General features: G+C 37.7%; 2 protein-coding genes across 15 annotated transcripts in view; both read right to left on the reverse strand.

The window, feature by feature from the left end:
- The window catches only part of txnrd2.2 (thioredoxin reductase 2, tandem duplicate 2), a 29,704-nt gene extending 11,960 nt beyond the window's left edge, over positions 1-17,744 (reverse strand). Inside the window, exons 1-13 of one of the 2 annotated variants that reach the window (XM_058070308.1) lie at positions 17,449-17,744; positions 17,022-17,087; positions 16,882-16,938; positions 16,593-16,737; positions 15,946-16,020; positions 14,969-15,047; positions 14,631-14,693; positions 14,367-14,437; positions 8,630-8,649; positions 8,133-8,224; positions 7,885-8,059; positions 2,463-2,599; positions 148-243 (exon numbers count right to left, since the gene is read on the reverse strand). In XM_058070308.1, coding sequence (XP_057926291.1) covers positions 148-243; positions 2,463-2,599; positions 7,885-8,059; positions 8,133-8,224; positions 8,630-8,649; positions 14,367-14,437; positions 14,631-14,693; positions 14,969-15,047; positions 15,946-16,020; positions 16,593-16,737; positions 16,882-16,938; positions 17,022-17,087; positions 17,449-17,611 — 1,239 coding nt within the window. In that variant the 5' untranslated portion in view covers positions 17,612-17,744. Of the gene's footprint in view, positions 1-147; positions 244-2,462; positions 2,600-7,884; positions 8,060-8,132; positions 8,225-8,629; positions 8,650-14,366; positions 14,438-14,630; positions 14,694-14,968; positions 15,048-15,945; positions 16,021-16,592; positions 16,738-16,881; positions 16,939-17,021; positions 17,088-17,400 lie in introns of both variants that reach the window. The other variant, XM_058070307.1, reaches the window with a different exon arrangement.
- A 255-nt stretch (positions 17,745-17,999) lies between these two features.
- Positions 18,000-24,284, reverse strand: part of arvcfb (ARVCF delta catenin family member b) — a 221,456-nt gene continuing 215,171 nt past the window's right edge. For 6 of the 13 annotated variants that reach the window (XM_058070294.1, XM_058070295.1, XM_058070299.1 and 3 more), the window contains one exon: positions 18,001-22,718. Coding sequence is in view for 2 of the 13 variants with exons in the window: in XM_058070300.1 (XP_057926283.1) it covers positions 22,713-22,718 (6 nt within the window). In the remaining 11 variants the exon portion in view is untranslated. Of the gene's footprint in view, positions 22,719-24,284 lie in introns of all 13 variants that reach the window. The other 7 variants (XM_058070304.1, XM_058070301.1, XM_058070306.1 and 4 more) reach the window with 3 other exon arrangements.

Below are 24,284 nucleotides of genomic sequence, written 5' to 3' on the forward strand. Positions count from 1 at the left end.
AAACAAACACAGACAGCATGTAATGATGTAGTATATTTGCAAATTAATTAACACATCTATACAGTGTCAATCAGAGCATTAACAGATTGTAAAGGATACTGCTGATTAGCTGAGTATCGTTAGTGTATTGTATTTTTTATGTCTCACATTATCATAGTTCATGAGCGCTGTGCTCCGGCCAGCAAGTCTACGAGCGAGGAGTTTTCCAGCTTTGATGGCCGTTGGGGTCAATTCAGGACGACCCTAAAACAGCAGACACCTTGTCTTATTACAACATACATGTATGGTTCCCATTGTAAACTGTACATTTTAACTGTCTAACACAGACACATACAAATCTCTTCAAGGTTTATGGTGTATTGTTCTGGATGTGAGCCAGAGCAAATAAAAATACAGACAGCGATGCACACAACACAGGCATGCTGGAGTAGTGCAGGAAATAGTAGGGCTGCGGGGCAATTTTAAAAGGCATGACTAGAACCTGTTAAATTTCCACTTCACATCCTGTTGCCCAAAACAACTCTGCAACTGAGCGCACCATGTATGTGTATGCGTACTCGCTAAATGTGCCAGTAAATGTTTACACACCAAATAGCTTGCGTCATTTTAATGCATTTCTTGGCACTTCATTTGACAGTCGGAAAAAAAAAAAAAAAAATGCATCGGTACAACTTGAGCAAGGTATCAAACATTCCGCTTCAAAAAAAACAAAAACAAAAAAAAAAAACAGAAAAAGCTATCCTGCTGCTGCTGCTGTGACAAGATGACAGACAGACTGCGGTAAAGCACAACGCATCAAAGCAAGCTGTCAGTCAAGGGAGACTTTTGAGTGTGTGTGTGCATGTGTCATCATGAGTTCTGTGAGACAGGAAGGAAGCACACAGCTGTTTGTGTTAAAAAAGCCACACCGACATTATAGCCGCTGGAGCTAATAGGTATTTACATGGTTCAGCTTGAATATAGTGCCGTGACACTATAAGTGTTCTCACAGAGGCCCACTCTGAGAAATGATAGGTTTAATAGAACACACACACATTTATACACTTAATGTGACAATCATGTCCCATTAAACTTCATATTGGGATTGATAATTACTTTATTAAGTAATAAAAAGCACCTTGATGTCTGGAAAAGATTTTTCTCAGTTTAAACACTTCCTGTTACATCCAGGGCACAGCATCATCATTTGACTATTAATGCCTTTTCCCGTTTTCTATTTTTCTGACTTTTCCTCACACACTGGGTACTCTAACGGAGCTTTTGCCCAACTAAAATCCTGAGAAGATCATTTCTCCACCATGCCATGAGGCTTTGCAGCACAACACAGAGAGGATGATAAAAACACACACAGGACTGGACTAATTACCTTATATGTATAATTATTAGTATTATTATTTTTTATTTTTCCTTTCTTATCTTACTTTGATTGTTTATTATGACTTTATTAAGATTTTTGGAGAGCCGCTTGAAATGTACATTTCTCTTGGAGATGAAAAGTATCTAGCTATACATTTAAAATATAAACAAAGCGAATATTTGCCTTTAAAGTAAATTTAGTCTAAAACAGAGTGAGATTTTCGAGTATATTTGTCAGGTTTTGCAACTATTGCAAACAGCTACTTCTATTTCTTAAGCCGTTATGCCTCCAATACTACTCTATAGACCAAAAAATAGTTTGTGTTCCAAAATGTCATTTATTTATAACTAAAACAATTACACATGTATCAGACCATATTATTAATAATATATAATAATTTGTAGAATTCAATCTTTGTCAGTTGTATGCATAGCAGTTGGGTATCAATAAATCGGTTACCTTCACATTAAAACGTATTATTATATCTCAGAATATTATAGTAACGTATCCAGATACACATATTCTTAAATATGACAGATGGTCAAAACTAAATTATCTGATACAATGTATTATTATATCTCAGAATATTATAGTAACGTATCCAGATACACATTTTCTTAAAAATGACAGATGGTCAAAACTAAATTATCTGATACAACGTATTATTATATCTCGGAATATTATAATAACGTATCCAGATACACATTTTCTTAAAAATGACAGTTGGTCAAAACTAAATTATCTGATACAGGTGCGTCTCAATTACTCAAAGTCTTTTTGAAAAGTACACTTATTTCAGTAGGTCAATTCAAAAAGTAAAACTAGATAATAAAATAGTAAAAAGCTATTAAAACCAAATTCAGTTATTCATAAATAAATAAAAAAAACTGTCAAAAAAAGCTTGTAAGCTATTGGTTCACACTTTAATCAGCAACTGAACTGCAAAAACTGGAATTGGTCTTTTAGTCTGGATTTTGCACAATATTCTCATTTATTGGGATGTACTTGGAAAACTGTCTAACTGATGGATTAAAAGTAAATGAATAGAACATCATATCATAAAAATAAGATCTGTGTTTTCTCGTGTTGTTGCTGTAATTCCTACCTGGCCGATGTCACCAAAAGCGTAGATGTTTGGCACAGTGGTAGACTCATCAACCCCCACAATTATTTTCCCTGTCTTCTTGTCGAGTTGTACTCCGAGCTTGTTGAGACCCAACGCTTTAGTTTCTGGAGCTCGACCTGCAGTTCAAAAACAGAGGGAGAAAATTGCATAATATGCAATACTTGCAGGATGCATGATTATTATTCATTCAGTTTGTAGAAGTGTCTTCCTGAGTGAAACCACTACACTGACCAAAGTCATCAAAAAATTAAAATAAAGTAATAAAAACATGTTCTTTGTTTTATAATCATTAGCATTTGCTACCGAAATGACTTCTGATTAGTTCATAAAATAAATTATTATCTGATGCTATCATCATTATAATGTCAACTTCCATGAACACAACCGGACAATTAAAGACGCCCAATCCTCAACTGAAAGCAGGATACCATGATGTCATTTGTGACACTTTCTCGGGGGACAGTTGACTGAAAATTGTCGACACGGAATGTCTGTGGTGATGCAGAACTGACCACATACCTCTACCCCCCCCCCACCCCTCCCATAAGCATTCGAGGCAGCATAATAAACACCCGGCTCTGAGGTACACATGTAGATGCTATCAGAAAGAAAAAAACAACAAACCCCTGAGACCCTTTTTCCTGGCTGGAGCCAAAGAACAACGTTCTACCCCAGACTGGGAGACAACAGGGATCTGTCTACTCCACAACATGGGTGGTGGAAAGGGAAAGAAGAGAAGGGAAAGAAGGGGAGTTTGGCAGTAAGACGCTTTCCCAAATATGCAACTTCCAAATATTTTCCCGACTCATTAGACAGTGTGAAATAGATGTAATGATAAATAGATCATAAACTTTGTTTTACGTTTGGTTTTATAGCAAGGTTCTTCAATACAAATTGAATATGGTGTGTTTAAGCATTTTTTTTTTCACAGCAAAGCTCTGAAATTTATTTTGCTTTAAACTGAATCAAACAGACAATTTCATATGAATATGAAATGTAATAAAACCCTTCACAATTAACTTACATTAACACAATTAACTTGCACTCACATCGCATTTAAAAGAAAACAGGACCAAATTGCACATGAATGAACTGAAGAGGTTTATTTTTTTTACCTATTTATTCACCAAATTATTTTTTTCAGATTAAAATTAACAAAGCATTATTAGAGCCCTGTAGACATGACAAAACACGACTATAGTCACATATTGCGCAACTGCAGGGTCTTGAGACACATGCTAACTCGCAAACGAGAGAGCTAGCGACCTAAATGGTAGCCTTCAAGTTATTTCCTTTAAACTTATAGCCAAAATATAGCCAAAAACGTACCACTTCCACACGGATAGGGAGGATAACTATTAACAGTTATTTAACCTTTAACATGAAAACCCTTCACAATTAACTTGGCACCTACATGAAGAGGTTTATTTTTTTATCTATTTATTCACCACATTATTATTATTTTTATTATTATTATTTATTTTACGGGAGCCAGGCAACGGCATTTCATTGGCAATTTCACTGCTGTGTTATTGTGCAATGACAATCTATCTATCTATCTATCTATCTATCTATCTATCTATCTATCTATCTATCTATCTATCTATCTATCTATCTATCTATCTATCTATCTATCTATCTATCTATCTATCTATCTATCTATCTATCTATCTATCTATCTATCTATCTATCTATCTATCTATCTATCTATCTATCTATCTATCTATCTTAAGTTTAATGTATTTTAAGGAAGACTTACAAAGCAAACGGCACCAATTCAGTACTATTTCATGAACTTGTTTTTTTACTCTGTCACAGGATTATACTATATTAAAAAGGCAGCAAAAATAATGATACCATCTTTTTTCATTCCACCCTACACAGTGGGCCTTCCTGTCTGCAGCACCACTCAGAAGTGACCACATTGTGCGTCGAGGACACAACAATGACTTGGTTAGAGTGCACGTACATGCAGACAAAAGCACACACACACACTGACAACACAAGTGAACAATGCATGTTGTGACATTTGCAAGGAAGCTTCCAGACGGCTAGGCTAATTAGCCAAAGCAAATCATCAGGAAAATCAAAACCGAGCACTTATCTGATCAATTAAATGAACAAAGACAAATGGGAAGCTGTTTTTCTTGGGGGAACAGACAACACAAAGTGCCAAAAAAAGATTTACGATGTATATCAATAAGAACTTAAATTAATGTGTAGCATGTAAAATTTATTAAGATGTAAGTATACCGCTTGCTGTCTATCCAAGTTGATTGGCAGGCAATCACAGAGCGCATACACCTTAAAAACGACCATACAGAATCACTTTTACAGTGGTGTGAAAATGTGTTTGAATCCCATGTTTGTCACACTTACATATTTTTTTTTTATATTAGTCAAAGATAATAGAACTGAACACAAAATGCAGTTTTTAAGGTGGACCTATTATGATCATTTTTGTATTGAGTTGTGTACTCCTATAGAGCAGCTACACACAATAACTACTACTAGAAAGCGTTCTAGTTTTTCCAGAATCTGCACCTATTCAGCTGTATTTCTTTGGATTTCGTGGTTCCTGCTAAAACGGTCTGTTTCAATGCATTTCAACCACGGCCGGGCTCGAGGCACGCCCACTCTGCTGTGGTTGGTGAAAACTGCTCAGTGCATAGAAATACTCCGGTTTGTGCCACTATACGTTTAGGAGTTGATAAACGGTATAAGAGTTGATAATAAAGTGTTATTTCACCCACTAGTAAGTGCATATAAAGACTTCTGGTTTGTGCCTCCAACTTTATAGGAAAAAATTGCATCATTACTTAATTTTAGAAATAAAAACTTTGAACTGATGATTTTCTTTATTTTAAATATATAATATAATATAATATAATATAATATAATATAATATAATATAATATAATATAATATAATATAATATAATATAATATAATATAATATAATATAATATAGTATACTATAAGTATACTGTAGTGTGCATTGAGGCGGAAAAGTCATATCCACTGTCTGCCTGTCCACAGGAAGTGGAAATGTTCTGTTTCCTGGTGGTGCTACGGTCACACCTGGACAAGGTCTTTAATAACTCCACAGAGGCCCAGAGGCTGCCTGGCCTCGAGTGTAAGGTCACAGTAAAGGGAAGTGGCCTTGTACTCACAACTCCTGCATGCAGGGATCAAAGAGCCAAAGCCAAGTTCCAACTGTTTTCTCACTAATATGTTTTGGTTATGGGCGGCACGGCGGTCTAGTGGTTAGCGCGCAGACCTCACAGCTAGGAGACCAGGGTTCAATTCCACCCTCGGCCATCTCTGTGTGGAGTTTGCATGTTCTCCTCGTGCATGCGTGGGTTTTCTCCGCATTCCAAAAACATGCTAGGTTAATTGGCGACTCCAAATTGTCCATAGGTATGAATGTGAGTGTGAATGGTTGTTTGTCTATATGTGCCCTGTGATTGGCTGGCCACGAGTCCAGGGTGTACCCCGCCTCTCACCGGAAGACAGCTGGGATAGGCTCCAGCACTCCTAGTGAGGATAAGCGGTATAAAATGAATAAAAATGAATTAATTTTGAATAATTTAGATTATCTCCTTGTATTTGGATTTCTATTGAATTTAACTGAACCCATTAATTTTGAATTGACATTATCTACTATGAGAAAACTGCTAGGGTTTTGATTTTCCTTTTGCAACAAATTAATAATTAAGACCGAGGTACCACCGCCATTTGCTGCGTTTAAAACTCAAAGTCAAAAGCAGAAAGGAAACATAATGATCAAGGCGTTTCATGACAATACTCGCAATATTCGCACCAACAGCCTCACACTGTGACGATGTGGGAATTGAGACACAGGAGGAAATGGCAAACGTCATTTCAGCTGCAGGGTCACGTACATCCTTGTTACTGTCACACGCATAGCGCACCAGCCCTCTCTCACTATACACACACACACATATACAGTACTCATAACTGGATAAGCTATGGAAACTTTACATGCTTTTACTATGTAATTAATTCAAAACTATGCCCTGATGTGGGGCATAGTGGGGGATGTTGAACAGTATATTTTTTTTAAAAAAGGGTAGAAGTGGATGATAACAAAACTGGCACAGAGAAAGCGGCAGGCAGGGATGCTAGTGACAAATGTAGATTGGTTTCCGCAGAGTTGGCATGAGCAGGAAGACCGACCGAGGGAGAACAAAGAGGGGAATATAGTGACCTGTGTTTGGGTGCATCCTGCTCCTCTCCACCCACAAAGACAGTAAGCCATTGCTAGGTGATTAACATTTCCCTTGGCCATCCCCATCACTCAGTCTTTATTACTTTGTTTTTAACCTTGATTTCCTATACTATCTGCTGATAATGCACTCTTATTGAAAATGACAATGAAATAGATGATGGCAACAAGGGGAGAGCAGGTTAACCAGTCATCCTTTTGGGTGCATGGGTGCACATGCTACTTTCACAGGAAATCACTGTGGCCTATGACATTACACTATAAAAAGTTAGTTGATATATAGCTGTTGGGTGAAATTTCAGGATGATGGAGAAATGCACTATAACCTTTACAGGAGAACTTAATTTGACCTCTAAATACATCTAATCTTCACTATTGTAGTACTTTTGTGCAACATGCAGTTCTCTAATGACAAGGAGCTGAAAAGCTAAATTCAAAAAAATTAATTATTAGCAAAAATGAATTATTCTTCTTAGATTCTACAATGACTATATCGCTGTAGCGTTGTTAATATAAGTCTGTTATGTAAATTTAACATGTATTTTTTGTGTGTGAGGGCTTTAGCGTCACAATACGTATTTCCTATGACGTTCATTGTTAATTAGCTCATATTAACTCATTTTGTTGTGCTACAATGCACAGAAAAGTGACAAAAAATGTATGTTTCACATAAGGGATGTGATTGATGGACAAAATTAAATTCAAAAAGTGCAGTTCATCTTTAAGTATTGATGAAAAAAGATGCTATAGTTTAAAAATCATTCTATCATGAGAAAAAACATACAAAGTTTTTGGGGGATGTTACAAGAATGTCAAAATATTAATGGAATAAAGTCATGATTATGAGAATAAAATAAAAATAAAAAGTGGGGTGGGACCTCTGGGGGCGCGGGAAACTGTGAAGAAGCTTTCAACTTAGTGCAGATCTCCAACATATACAAATCTATAGTACTCAACATGCAATGTGACTGTTGAATATGCATGTGTGTTGGGAGGTGGGGGGGTGGGGGCAATGACATGAAATAATTGAGGATCAGCGGAAAAAACCATTTTCAACTCAAATGGTCCTGGTTTCATCCCTGGCTTCAATCGATACGATTTTGATGACGTCCACATAGACGCAAGTACACTCGCACAAAATATACACACTCACCGACTGCCCACAAGACAGTGTCATAGGTGTCCTTGTGTTCGTTGCCTGTCATCATATCAATCCAGATTACTTGTAAGGCTCCCGATGGGAGTTTTTCAACACGCTTCGGGACGCACTTCCATGCAAACTTGGTTCCATAAGACTCCATGTAGTCTGTGACTAATTGTGCCATTTGCTGTTAAAACCAGAAAAATACAATTATTATCATGACATTAAAAATATGTTGTTCATGGTACAGGAAGTAATACCTGATCAAAACCCCGTAGGGCGATGCTGCGGACCATTACGGTGGTGTCCAAGCCAATGCCTGTGAGGAAGCCTGCACACTCTAGAGCCACATCTGAGTGCCATCAGTTTAGGGATTGCAATGTTTTTCATGCATCAAAGTGCAACAAAATGTTACAAACTTGCAGTGTTGCATATTAAATACCAGCCACACCAAAAAAACACAGTCAGACAGTAGCGAGCTAAATACCAGTTAGTGGTTCACTGTATTTGGAAAAATGTCACTTTGCTATAGTTTGGCATATGGGAAGCATATGTGTTTTACACTGAAAACAACACTAAAAGGTTCTTCAGTATGGCTCACTGACCTGAAAACAAACACTGCAAGGCATCCATGCTACACTGCACTCATGTCAAGAGGTACATTTAAGTTAATTTTACAACTGGATAACTTCTCAACTGACGACCAGTGATTATTTATTTATTTATTTATTTGCTACAGTAGTTGGCAAAAGGATACAGCTAGCTCCCACCACAAGCCTGTAAAATACAAATACAAAGATATCATTACAATTAGGACCAAATGTGTCTATAGCAGTCATATTATATAGTGCACAGAAATAACAGAAAAAGAGAACACAAAGTTGGGCAACTGCAGTATTTATGCATATGACAAAAGCTTTTGATACAATTCATCACGACATCCTAATTACAAAATTAGAAAGGTATGGATTCAGCGGGTTAGCTCTGAATTGGGTCAAAAACTACCAAGCAAAAAGGAAGCAGTATGTGAAGTTAGGAGAAAACACACCTGCAAGTTTAAATATAAAGTGTGGAGTACCACAGGGGTCAATACTGGGACCATACTGATCAATATTAATGACCTCCGTAAAGACCACCTTGAATCATCACTATCATGGTGGAGCTATGTTGTTCGGGGTGATACGGCCCTGACAGGGTCTCCCAAAGCAAACAGGTCCAAAATAAAGGGCAAGACCAGATTCAGAAGACCCAATGAAAAAAACATAAGTGGAAGGACATCGCCCAGACGTGGAATACCGAGGCATCACCTAGTCCGAAGAAGCCACAAGGAATTGCCCCATTAAAGCTACGCCACCTGCAGGAGCAAGAAAGGGTCCAGTTCAATGTGTTTTGGGAGGTGGTCCGGGGCAGACACCTGCGCGACCTGGTCTTCGGTGGCCAATTCTAGTTCTTGGGACATGGAATGTCACTTCTGTGGTGGGGAAGGAGCCCGAACAATTAGACTCTGACAAATAGTCTACACCATGTTCGAAAATAAGGATGTCCGCAACTGTACTTGGCACCAGGACACCCGAGGCCGCAGGTCTATGACCGACTTTGCAGTCGTATCATCAGACTTGTGCCCGCTTGTTCTGAGAACTTAGGTGAAGAGATCACCACCTGAGTTGGATTAGATGGTAGAGGAGGATGCCGGATAGACCTGGGAAGACCCAAATGTGGCTTTAATCCAGGTCGAGGAACACTGGACCTGCAAGTATACTGGACGGTACAGGATTGGTGGCATGCTACTTGGTGCCATTTGGTCCCCGTACAACCGGAGCAGGAGCCTTGTTTGCATTGCCAGTAGTAAGTCAAGCCTGTTTCCGGTGAACGTTGGCCTTCTACATCCTCTTATACTCTGGAAGAGTTACGATGCCATCTACTGTACAAAGTTGTAATAACAATCTAAATCAGGGGTCTCAAACTCAATTTAGTTGGGGGCCACTGGAGCTAGGGTCTGGGCGAGACTGGGCCGCATCAGGTTTTCCAAAAAAAAAAAGCATTTATTAAAAACAGAAAAATGAATAAACTTTGCTTTGGTTCTGATTTTCTACAATAAAAGCTCTGATAAAACATTCCACTGTTCTCAAATATCTTACTTTTTATTTTTCTGCACAAAATAAGATGAAAAATAAATAAACAAATCAAGAATAAAGAAAATCAATCAATCAGTAATAAATAAATAATAATAATAAAACGGCAAATAATAAAAACCTAAGAAACCACATATAGTTGGTGGGTAGACAAATTATTTTTCTGATTAAAATTAACAAAGCATTATTAGAGCCCTGTAGACATGACAAAACACGACTATAGTCACATATTGCGCAACTGCAGGGTCTTGAGATGCTAACTCGCTAGCGACCTAAATGGTAGTCTTCAAGTTATTTCCTTTAAACTTAAATAGCCAAAAACTTACCACTTCCACATGGATAGGGAGGATAACTATTAACAGTTATTTAACCTTTAACATGAACATTAATCAAACGTAACAATTTTTTCTGGTTACATGATACCATACAGCATCCACATCATTAAACTTTCATATCAAGGCAGGGGCCTCAAACTAGTGTCCTGCGGGCCACATTTGGCCCGCGGGCCGCGTGTTTGAGACCCTGATCTAAATTCACGGTCTCATTATGTGTTCATGTGTGAAGGCGAACGGATAGCGCCAAATAAATCTGGCATGGCAGACACTGCTAAAAAAAACATGTTTTTAGGAGCATTCTGGGAGCAGACTAGTCCCGCTTTCCATATGTTTGGTCCACACAGGGATATCATGCAGGTGTACTTAATGGTGTGGCAAAGTTAGTGTGTGGTCCAGGTCAATAATATGACCTAAAATCCATGGCTATAAGAAGGGTTAACTGCTACCATTTCAAGTAATCCCCGCAGATTGGGTGTGCCATGTTTTAGAGCTCAAGTCCACATTTAAGCTATTGAGTGAAGCCCATCACCTGCATGCAGAAGGCCCCACTCTCACTTCCTACTTCCATGTACCTGACAGCTCAGAGTGCCTTCAGCAAATCCTGTTCTTGTCATGTCAATGCTCCATGTCCGTGTGTCGGTGTAATGCACAGTTGCACTTACCACTATTGTGCAAGGCTTAAAGAAGATCAAGTAGAGAGCTTCAGTTGGATTCTACACTTTCATCAACCACAAAACATCTCATTTCCTTTACCCCGTCATTCCTACTGTGTCTGAGTGTATTTCACACTGGTCCACAGTCCCTACAGCTGTCCGACTTCTAAACCCACTGACCTTCTTCCAAGAATGGTGACATGCCTCAGCAGTCAGGTACAGTCTCCAGCAACAATGGCAAATTATAATACTTCATTCCTGTATTTAGAGTTCATTTTTGAATTATTTTTAATATCCAAATCCAAGAACATGTACTACTAACATTTAGGTATGAGCTAAGCTCGCTTCTTTATAACAAGGTTTCAAGATATTTTACAGGAAATTCCATTGAGCTCAATATGGTTCATGTGCAACAAGTCACAATTGTCATGCTAGATTATTTAGGAAAATATATTTATGGAAAAACAAAACAAACCAGATCGATTGTATTACTGAGTAAAAAGCAAGTCTGTATAGTTCACATATGTTTGGGGTTTTTTCCCCAGAATTCCAGCTCCAACTTGAAGAAATTCAATTGTTCAAGGGCAACAAAAACAGGCTCTTTTCCTGTCAAACAAGGATTTACTCATCACGGCCAGCTGGTCAGAAGTCAGCTGGGATAGGCTCCAGCATACCCTAATAATTGAGGATAAGTGGCATAGAAAACAGATGTATGACTCAGAGAGTACTGTATAAGAGCAATGAATGATAATGAAGATAGTACTTCATTAGACATCATATGCATCGTTATGTTGTATCAGTTAAAAACAAGTGAATTCACATTTATTATTTTTAAAAGGCCAAAATTGGGACACGAAAAAAATTAATGAAATGTTAACTTCCTACTTAATATTAATAAATGTTATACTGTAATTAAATTTAGGCATGCATATTGTATGTGGATCATGTGAAGGGAAGAAAACCGTCAATTTTTCTGTTATACTTGGATTATTTCGGGCTGCACGGTGGTCGAGTGGTTAGCGCGCAGAAGCTAGGAGACCAGGGTTCAATTCCGCCCTCGAATGGAAATGTTCTCCCTGTGCATACGTGGGTTTTCTCCAGGTACTCCGGTTTTCCTCCCACATTCCAAAAACATACTCGGTTAATTAGTGACCCCAAATTGTCCATAGGTATGAATGTGAGTGTGAATGGTTGTTTGTCTATATGTGCCCTGTGATTGGCTGTGATTTCATTTTTAGAATATGCCGAGTGGAATACAGTTTGTGCCCGTTTCCACTCCTCACCATTTTCGCCACCATGAGTCTTCAATAAAGCTAAATACAGTATCTTAACTCTTGATTTATCCATTTGATTCATTATTTTGAATTATTTTGCATTTTTTATGCATGTAAAAGTAATTATTAAAAAAATGATTAATTATTAAAAGTAATCTATTAAATGTATTTTTGTTTATATTTTTGTTTATATTTCATTGGGTTTTCATTATTTTGTCCATTTTGGATTTCATCTGGTCTTCTGGAGCCTTCATTGCCAAAAACTGAAGTACCAATGTATCTCATGAATACTTCATTCATTTCGAGTGGTTAGCATGCAGGCCACAGAGCTAGGAGCCCAGGGTTCGATTCCCCACTTGGGCACCACATTCCAAAAACATACTAGGTTAATTGGCGACTCCAAATTGTTCATAGGTATGAATGTGAGTGTGAATGGTTGTTTGTCTATATGTGCCCTGTGATTGGCTGGCCACCAGTCCAGAGTGTACCCCGCCTCTCACCCGAAGACAGCTGGGATAGGCTCCAGCACCCCCCACAACCCTTGTGAGGAACAGCGGTAGAAAATGAATGAATACTTGGATTATTTCAATTCAGTTTCTCAACTATCAATACGTTTGTAAGATGATCTACTCCTCTAGGGTCAATTTTCAGAGACTGACACTGGCACGGGCTCAGTGTTTTGTACTTCTAGCAGGATGATAGCAGTGGCTTCAGGCCCAGGGCCAGATCTGTCACTCAGGTGCGTAAGGCCTATTAGACACCCATCCCTTCCCACACCAACCCTGACCTCACCTGCACAGATGACAGCTCTGTAGCACAACAACCTTGCTGGTGCGTGTGTGTGATGCCAGTCTTCTGGAAGAATCTAAAGCTATTGAATACCTTTCCTGCCCCCAGGGTGGTAAACATCTCTCATCATACTATGAAAGGACTTTCTGAGCTGAAGTGGCATTTCCGAGTGGTTAATTTTGATTTATACACAAATGTTTGTGAAACTGTTGAATATTCCAGTGGTATTGTTTTTGTTCCAGTGCACTGACCCTGTATAAAACATACACATCAGAGTCTTGCTCTTATTGCCACCAAGTGGTAGAAAAGCTCAATAGCAGACAATGTATCACATCAAATTGTAGTTAAAACAGCAAAAACATGCCAAGACAACACATTCTTTTACGTGCAGATATTGAGAGTCGTGGCACTATTGTAATCAATAATACACATAACTTCTCAGTAAACTGTAAAGTACTAAAAAGTACAGCAATACTGGTCCAACATCAACGTACACTGTATCTGTCACCATGATGCAAACAGGACTCGGGTTCACCACAACTAGTCACTGTCTGTGCTCTGTGCCAAGAGGAATTGTCTAGGATAGACCAATTAACCAGGTGATGACAGGAGCTAAATGGTTGGATTAAAGGCCTTGTTCCGAAAAAAGTCAGGATGCTTGTCACTAATCTGAATCAGGAAGGTGAGGACAGGCTTACAGGAAGAGAAGAAAAAAGTGATATGTCACCGATGCGTGTTAACAGTGTGTGACGGCGGGATGTGGCATGTCAACAACTGAGGTGATGCCATGGGTAGCGCACATCATTAGGACCGCACATGTTTTTGCCGGTGTTAAAATACATAATGCAACAATAAAATATACACCAGTTCATTCCATAATTACACTAATAAAAATTTAACACAGCTGCACGGCGGTCTAGTGGTTAGCGCACAGACCTCACAGCTAGGAGACCAGGGTTCAATTCCACCCGCGCCCATTTCTGTGTGGAGTTTGCATGTTCTCCCCGTGCATGCGTGGGTTTTCTCCGGGTACTCTGGTTTCCTCCCACATTCCAAAAAAAACATGCTAGGTTAATTGGCGAATGCAAATTGTCCATAGGTATGAATGTGAGTGTGAATGGTTGTTTGTCTATATGTGCCCTGTAATTGGCTGGCAACCACCATGCCTACTGAGCAATATCTGTGGCATTGTGCTGTGTGATAAAACCGCTCAATTTTGGTGAGACCTTTTACTATAGCCAGTCTAAGGGACAACAGTGCAATAATCTTAATCTGGACTTTTTGTTCAATGTACATTTATAATATGCTTACGTTTTTCCAGGTGATTCCTTTAGCCAGAATATGTCGTCACTGGTGATACCATGCTCCATTGCTCCTGGTATCTGCAATGAAAAGTTAAACCGCTGAGAAGAATACTTTGCTCCTAAAAAATGAGCTCTCTTTAGTCTTGTTAGCGTGCAAGTAGAACACTTCTGAGTCATTTTACTGGTTTGATCTTGTTTGTATTAGACAACCAAGCTTAACATTGGCTAAAGAGATATCCTGTCATTGACTGATGGCAACTATGATACTAACATTTGTGGGGAATTTGGGTCGTCCACCTGTAGCAATCACAATGTTCTTGGCAGTCAGGGTCATCTGCATGAAAGGAGGACGTGAAGTAACAGTCATTGTTCATATCCTTGGAAAAACAAGGAAATGTCAGATAAAGAAGGCAAGTGGCCTTTAAAGTATTTTCACAAAATCCTTTCAGGGCAAATGTTAGATTCGTCATTCATTCCCAGCAGGTACGCGAGTGACGATTTCATTTTTATTTTACAAGCAGGATGCATTTTACTAAATTTAATTCAGTGCAACATTTATGTTATTCACCTTAATATGGAAATAAATGTATTGCTGAGTTAACAACCAACCTCCTTCCCTGCTTTTGTTAGTGCTTTGATTGTATGTTCATCTACCAAGCTTCCTTTCATGTTCAGATACTTCACCTTCCTGCAAAAAAAAACAACAACACATTTGTATGAACTTACATATGGTATACATATATATATACATAGGTAAGTGGGTAAACTTGTGTTTTGTGTCTTACTGTAAGATGAACCTCTGATCAACGAGTTGCATAACAGAGGGTACAGCATGGCGTTTCTGTATGCAGTAACAGCTGTATAGTTTCAGGATGTTCAAAGACTTTTGACCAGTAATTTAATGGCTTGAATTAATGGTAATATTTCATTTGAACATGCATCAGATTACAATTTTTTTTTAAGTTTTTTTTTGTCCCGTACCGAAGTACAAGGTGATATGACCATACAATTACATAATGTGTACCGTAGTAAGTGTCAATATAGTGATATATATAGCACATCACGACTGGTTCAAGACTCTTCATCCTTGTATTTAGCAAACATCAAATGCTTGTATTGTTTCTTGAATTGGCTCATTAATATGTTATAATTAGTTTGCACCTAATTTGTCTCTCCCTCCATTTTTTTTCAAATGTGGAAACATATGTACATTTACTTTTGACATTAAACTACTTATAGTGATATTGGTAATATTTGGGTTTTTTTTTCAGGTGTTAAGACTTGTAGCGAATGCAGTCAAGGATTTGGAGTAAGACCAGCTACCTTGATGTTGTTGTCCTCCTCCACGGTTTTCAGGTAAACATTTTTGCAACAAAAGTGACTGATAACTATATACTGACAAATTGTGAAATACGTGTTTTCTGCTGAAAAAATGCCTATTTGGAAAAACATAATATTAAAATACTTTTATTTTAGACAAATTTGCGACACCATGACTGCTGAATCGCAAATGTGCAGGGATCTACTGTAGTACCTGTATTATAAACAAACAATGAGTGTGATTGTTATGTATGTATGTGACTGACTTGTCCTGGAGCTGAACACGGTGACCCCAGTTCAGAGACCGGATGTGGTTCTGAACCGCGTCGGCCATGGTGGACCTGAAAGCACATGAGAAAATGACAACACAGATCACATAGAAACACTGCCAAAATATCAACAAATCATTGCATCAACAAATCATTCATCACTGTTACCAAACAGGTAACAAAAAAAACTGAGCTCTTACACAGAAAACTGTGTATAGTGAACATACAGTTTTACTATCTTGTTAAATTCACTTCACTTTTTGTTCATTTTAATGCCTGGTATAACTAAAGGTACCCTTGTTTGGACAAATATAACGGTGGCAACAAAAATACCTCACAAGAGTTCATTTTTTGGCAGTACAATGCTATCGTTATTCATGTAAGACCCTGTGATTTTGGTTATTATCAATGGAAGTTACTAGATATCAGCTCTTAAATTAAACTCTTATAAGCGATTTTTGTCATCATCACTATATTTCTCCAAACAAACGTACCTTTAGTTGTACCGATCATTAAAATGGATCGATAAACTAAAGAAACAAGGGTGGTTTAATATTTCTTTCCATGACTGTATCTATTACAATACAGGGTTGTAGTTCTACAATAACGTCACTAGATGGTGCTGTTCAGTCTTCAAATCTTACCAGTCATGTGAAATTGGTCCTGAAATCTGCCAACCATACTTCCTGGCATCTTTGATTGCAGTACCAAGCAGAGCCGCCTGGTGCATGAGCTTCTTGGGTATGCAGCCAACATTAACACATGTGCCACCAAGCCCCCACTTGGTGCCTGGACGGAAACACACACTCATTTCATGCATTTAAATTATATTTGTAGAAGAAAATTGTATATTCTGGATCAATGTCAAATGTAAACATCTCTAACAATATAGCCAACTTTTTGTGAGCGGAGGAATTAGTGTTGTGTGTTCACCTTTTGCAGAGGGCTCCACATAATCCAGAACAGCAACGTTCAGTCCTAGTTGTGCAGCTGTTGTAAACAACACATATTACTATAATGTTACTAGGCAGATGCTTATGTGCATTATGTGCATCCTTGACTACACTTCTCACCTTCTTTGGAACAAGCCAGTCCTCCTGATCCCCCTCCGATGACCACCACATCATAGTCATACTTGCCTGCATGACGGATAAAAGTCAGTATCAGTATTGGGAGTCGGAAATATAAATAGCTAGTCAACAAGAGCTGTGGTTGCTCACTATCTGGCAAAGTTAGTCACAAGCCCAGCCCTCAGCCTAAACATTCTCAACGGCGCAAACACTACAGAAATAAATATTTGTCATTTGTCACACTTAAATCAAATGTGTTGTTTGAAATACACTTGCGAGGCAGAGTATCAGCAATAAATACAAATAGTAAAAACAAAAAAAGTCCGACAGAGTTTGTTTGTGAATTAATTTAATCAATTACCGTTCTTACTTGCAAAAGTATCGTCAATAAAAGCTTTATTATTTACTCCGGCACACAACACACTGTTACCTGTCACAGATCTGGTTATAAGACGACACCATTTCACCGATTTCCACCTGTGCCTGCCTCTACAGAGAGCCGCCATGTTGTTATTATGAAAAGAAGGACCCCGTCTGTCTCTATGGTGTTCAAAGAGTTGCCTGAATAAAATTAATTTCATTTCCGCAGTCATATTCCCACTCAACTAAAATAAAATATCTACTTTCCACTGATTATAACAAGTTTCAAGTCAAACACCGGCATGGATACTTTAATAATAATAATAATATTATACCACGTATACGAAGGAACATGTATTGACATAACAGAACGAAACAGGCTTTTACAATTACATTGTTGCTCACTTCAGTGGTAGTGGCATTTTTTTAATGGCCAAATAAATGTAATATTAAATTTCCACAAAACAATCTGAAATGCTGTGCCACTATTTTTTTCAGGAAAACTTAATAAATAATAATAAAAATAAATAAAAATAAAATAAACTATTAAAAATGGTGGATCACATAGCACCTGAAATAAGGCACACAAGCAAACATGGCTATCTTTCCAGGCATGATTTATTGAAAACACACCAAATGTATACTTACTCTACAAACCAGCATGTTTGTGTTATGTTTAACAAGTGTAATATCTGCATCTGGGGTATTAGTCAGATTAAAGTCATACATTCTGTCACTGTGGCATCGCTTCTGCTTCGCTACTAAAGCATGAACAAGTTCACTCCTCTAGGGAAATTAAAACCATTTTTGATTTGACCCTAACATTTGTAAAACTTTAAAATACAATGCTTTACAAGGCAGAAACCCACAGTCTAAACTACAAATTGGGGGAAGGTGTGTGTGTGTGGGGGGGGGGGGGGGGCATTGCATGGATGATAACTTTGTGATACAGTGGAGGAAATAACTATTTGATCCTCTGCTGATCATGGATCGTGAATGACCATGAACCCAAAACATATGACCGAGGTTACAGGGATTTAGAGGGAATGGATGCCAAGCAACAGCCCCAAAATTATTAGAGCTAACCAGGTTTTATGTTTTATTTCTCTCAATCAAATGCAAATTTATTTATGAATAAACCTATAAAATCAGCAGGGGATCAAAAAAAAAACATCTCCCTCACCGTACAAGAGCGGGCAGGAATAAGGTTATACAAAAACACACATCTTTATCTAGCATGGAAAAGATTAAGGCACATGATAGGTACAAACACATCTTGCTACTGAGAAGTACACTGACTTTTATTTTGACAAAGTTGAATCAGTTATATCTACACCGACTGGTAGGCTTGATTCCATGTTGTGTGTCCGCGTTCCTGTTTGTTTACCAGCGCTTCATTTCATAAATGCACACCATCACACAACCAATACACGCTTCAGTTCATGTTAATTAATACGACGCCTTTGGTTGCTTTGGTGCTGCAGAGGCAGTCAAGAACAGCCACAGTCACATGTATTTTTTAAGATGAAAACACACACTTCTGAGGATCAACAAAAGGGACGTTGGGTGTTATATTTTTTAACTCTGGACTTATTGATACAGGTTGTTTTATTTGATTTTTTTTTATAGTTTATTAAGTTTTACCATAGCACACACCTTTGTAAACACTGTGTAAAATATGCAAGCTCTTATAAAATCACGTCACAAAGAAAAAACGTCAATGCAGGCACATGCCATTCGCCAGGATGACGTACAAGTGATACAAAAATTTTCCGTCTCCGTTTTATGGGCAACTAGACTGTTGAAACGACCATCAAAGTTGTGTGTGGAAAAATATGATGCAATATGATTCCATTTCACGCTGTCTTTCCAAAGTCTAACTGACCAACCCTGAAACTTTGCAAAAATATATACTATATGACCTTTTCATACTTGATTTTTTTTTTTTTTTACAGTGTGATCCTTCATTATGCGTCAAACCATTCACATCCATTTGGATTGTATCTTGCTGCATGTCAATAATAGGGTGAAACCACAGAAACAAAAAAAAAAACTGGCACTTGAAAAGAATATGGACATCTGTACACTGTTTTTTGTCATGCATTTCTCTTAAGTGAGAAGAAAAATAATCATCAGTTTCATTTCTTTCTTTGCCCTTGGAAACAACACATTCAAAATATAAATACGTGATGATCTGCAAAAATTGACTATATGTGACACATGTATGTTATTAATGAGCATGATGTTTATCCAAATAATAAGGTATTCATTGATGTCTTTTTTTTTACCATAACATACATTAATGTAAAAGTTGACCAACATAAAAAAAACAGTTTAGTTCTATTTTTGACCAAAATGACCATATTCCTTGCCAAAAGACATATCTTTATATTTGTTTAATACACATCACTGACAAAGAGTCACAAATCAGAAAAGCCCAGCAAGTGTGTTGTCATGTGATACTCATTTCTTGTGTTGTCGTTTCATTTAAACGTCTTTGTTGTGTCTTGCCGTCACTTTCTTTTGCTCAGAGCACAACCTGCAGAATCCTCCCGTTATACAATCAACCAATGATTCCAAAGCATGTCAGTGCACTTTTTTTTTAAATAGTGAAGAAAATGAAAAGAAAAGGCTGAATTATGCTACGCTTGATATGATTTCTGCGAAGTGGGAGTCGTTATTTATAAATTGAATACTTTTGTAGTTAGAGCATAGAAAACCTGTTCAGGACCGTTTAAATGTGGTTGTTAACATTATTAGAGCCCTCTAGACATAAAATAGCACCCCTATATTCACATTTCCACTCATATTACCCGATATAGTAGCTAAAATAACATAAAATAAGCCAGTTAAGACATACATAAGACTCATGCTTGTGTTTGTCGAGGGGAGTTGAGTAGACAGGAAGTGACATCAGGGGTTCAGAGTTGAATTTTAGTGTGGTGTGAGTTACAGCCGCAATAATAGTCTGTGTTAGGGATTATTGTGCCTTTTGTGAGATAATTCAAACCTGCTACAAAAGCCTGTTGTTCCGGTAATCATCAGTCTGGTGCTTGTGTGTCGTAGCTAACATTACAGCAACAATATTGAAACATAGTAAAATATTGCATATCAACCCAATGCCTTTAAATGCATCTTCTAAATGACTTGTATTTCAGTTCATTTAGTCATTTTTATGGTTTGACATACTTAATTTAGGAATTGGACCCGGGTCTCCTAGCTGTGAGGCCTGTGCGCTAACCACTCGACTACCGTGCAGCCCGAAAATTAAACATTTACCGTTCAATTCAAACCTGCTACAAAAGCCGTTGTTCCGACAATCATCAGTCTGGTGCTTGTGTGTCATAGCTAACATTACAGCAACAATATTGAAACATAGTGACCAATGTAAAATATTACATATCAACCCCACATCTTTAAATGCATTTTCTAAATGACTTGTATTTCTGTTCATTTAGTCATTTTTATGGTTTGACATACTTAATCTAGGAATTGGACCCGGGTCTCCTGGCTGTGAGGCCTGCGCGCTAACCACTCGTGCACCGTGCAGCCCGAAAATTAAACATTTACCGTTCAATTCAAACCTGCTACAAAAGCCGTTGTTCCGACGATCATCAGTCTGGTGCTTGTGTGTCTCAGCTAACATTACAGCAATAATATTGAAACATAGTGACCAATGTAAAATATTACATATCAACCCAACGTCTTAAAAATGCATTTTCTAAATGACTTGTATTTCAGTTAATTTAGTCATTTTTATGGGTTGACATACTTAATTTAGGAATTGGACCCGGGTCTCCTAGCAGTGAGGCCTGCGCGCTAACCACTCGTCCACCGTGCAGCCCGAAAATTAAACATTTACCGTTCAATTCGAACCTGCTACAAAAGCTGTTGTTCCGACAATCATCAGTCTGGTGCTTGTGTGTCTCAGCTAACATTACAGCAACAATATTGAAACATAGTGACCAATGTAAAATATTACATATCAACCCCACGTCTTTAAATGCATATTCTAAATGACTTGTATTTCAGTTCATTTAGTCATTTTTATGGTTTGACATACTTAATTTAGGAATTGGACCTGGGTCTCCTAGCTGTGAGGCCTGTGCGCTAACCACTCGTCCACCGTGCAGCCCGAAAATTAAACATTTACCGTTCAATTCAAACCTGCTACAAAAGCCGTTGTTCCAAAAATCATCAGTCTGGTGCTTGTGTGTCATAGCTAACATTACAACAACAATATTGAAACATAGTGACCAATGTAAAATATTACATATCAACCTAATGTCTTTAAATGCATATTCTAAATGACTTGTATTTCAGTTAATTTAGTCATTTTTATGGTTTGACATACTTAATTTAGGAATTGAACCTGGGTCTCCAAGCTGTGTTGCCAGCGCGCTAACCACTCGAACACCGTGCAGCTCGAAAATTAAACATTTACCGTTTAATGTTTTTGGAATGTGGGAGGAAACCGGAGTACCCGTAGAAAACCATGAACATGCAAAGTCGAGCGGGTAATTGAACCTGGGTCTCCTAGCTGTGTGGCTTGCACGCCAACCACTCGTCCACCGTGCAGCCCCATTCATCACTAATAAATACAAAATACATTTTATACTTTAAAAAGTGTTAAACACATAACTCGGGTCAATGCCATGTGCCATGCCTATGATTTTCTGGAATTGAACTCCTGTGTAAAGCGAGGCTCTAGCGTGGATGTTGCTCCACTACTAAACACTGCCCACTAGAGTTTTGGTACGGAATTGCAGCTCACACCAAGGAGCTAGTATATAAAGATGAGGGCGCCGTAGTATAATTCAGCCTTGACTTGAGTGTCCATGTTTATCTACTCTGCTAAAGCTCCTCCCTTTTCTTTAGCACCCCTCCCCCATCTGACATCCAGCGACTTTCAAACACGCCAATCCAATCCCCTTCCCAAAAATCACACAAAGCTACACAACAAATTGAAATAGCTGAATTATTCCTTCTTGGCATTCTTTCCTTTTCACTACACATTCCGTTCTCCCATTCACGTCCCCCACCTTACTTTGTCACAACCATCCCCCCCAGGGTGCCTTCATGTCACCGGTACTGTGGCGCTCCAAACTGTAGAATTCACACGCTGTCCAGTGGGAATGTAGAAATGTAAAAGCAGTAGGAATAGTCACTTCATATATATATTTTTTTCTTTTTTTTATGCTGGTCGCTGTTGTGATCATCTGTATTATTTTTAAAATCTTCTATCTGTACAAAGTTCAGCTCCCAACATGAGCTCTGTATGAAATGGCAGTGGTAATGTGAGAGATCCTCCTGTTGTGTCACGCTGTCGCTGCTTTAAGCCTGGAACACAGCAAATCAAACCATTAGAGACATTCAGTATGACATTAGATCACGGTGACAGTCACGCCGAGTACTTCCTGCAGTAGCTGTCTCATCAGTGTAGTATTACTTACACCTAGTGACCGGTGTAGAATACTACATATCAAAACATTTTAATGTGTCTTACGAATTCCTTATATTTATTATTTTATTTTATTTTATTTTATTTTATTTTATTTTATTTTATTTTATTTTATTTTATTTTATTTTATTTTATTTTATTATTTTTATTATTTTTATTATTTTTATTATTTTTTATTATTTTTATTATTTTTATTATTTATTATTTTAGTTCATTTATCATTTTTACACTTGAAATTGCTTGATTTAGGCCAGATGTTTGTGCAATTTACTTAAATATGCATATTTTATGACTAATAATGGGCTGTAATCAACTACAAAACACTGCTGATTTATTAATTTGTATTTTTTTTTACAACTGTGATAGCGTGAAGACGCACAATTTGACGCATGAAGTGGCGAGTTATGGCTGGAATGAACTTTTTGACTATTTTTCAGATTTGATGACTTATTGAAGTTGGGGTTTTTATAAGATGTAAACTGTAATTGTCAAAATTATGAAGAAATACATTCTCATATATAAAATATTTCACCTTGTCGTGAATGTATAGCATATAAGAACCCTTGAAATAAGTTCAATGTTCCTAATGACACTTGGTTGGATTATCACTTTATTATTTCCCATTTCTTTTGTTAATGAAAAACTATTCAACTAACCCGCCTCCATGTCCTTGCATCCCGGGGTAACACTACACAAAATAATAACTGGACATGACATTGACTAAGTCACATAGTAACGAGCTGACGTTATTGTACTTCTCATCACTATGCCTTTTAAATTGAGGCATGAGAAATGAAAGTAATTATCTAATATTGACTCAAATCATGAGAGACTAAGCATGAGGTAGAATGACTTACCTTAGTTCATTTTAACAGTGTGTGTCTTTGGACACAAAGCAGCCAGACTACAATGAACAGCGCCACTGCCAGTATACTTATACGATATTTATGGTACACTGAGGATGACATTTAATATAGAGAGAAAAATGACGACAATGACTTTGAGTAGGATCACAGAAAGGTCAACATATGAGAGTCTGTCAGTAGAAAGAATGGGACACAAATAAACAGGCGAGAACAAAATGGACACTTAAAGCATAATACAATGTGGATATTAGGTTATGAAAATAAGCAGCCAACAATCACCATGATTACAAAACGTTCAGCAAAAGTTATTGTGTCCAGTGTCCACACATTTTGTACATTAAAGACGCTAAATCCAACTCAGTGTAGTTTAATATAAGCCTATATATGGGCTGCAGCATTGTGGATACCCTTGTCATTATTGGTAATGGTAATGGTTTTATTTCATTTGAACATGCATCAGATTACAATTGAATGCATCACATAATCAGTTCACAGTTCCAAAAGGAGTAGGAAGAAGCAAAGCTTATTAAATCCTACCCCTCCATCTGGTAATTTTACAATCAGTAACTCTTACATTTG

The sequence above is a fragment of the Doryrhamphus excisus genome, chromosome 4 (assembly GCF_030265055.1).
Source record: "Doryrhamphus excisus isolate RoL2022-K1 chromosome 4, RoL_Dexc_1.0, whole genome shotgun sequence".
NCBI lineage: Eukaryota > Metazoa > Chordata > Actinopteri > Syngnathiformes > Syngnathidae > Doryrhamphus > Doryrhamphus excisus.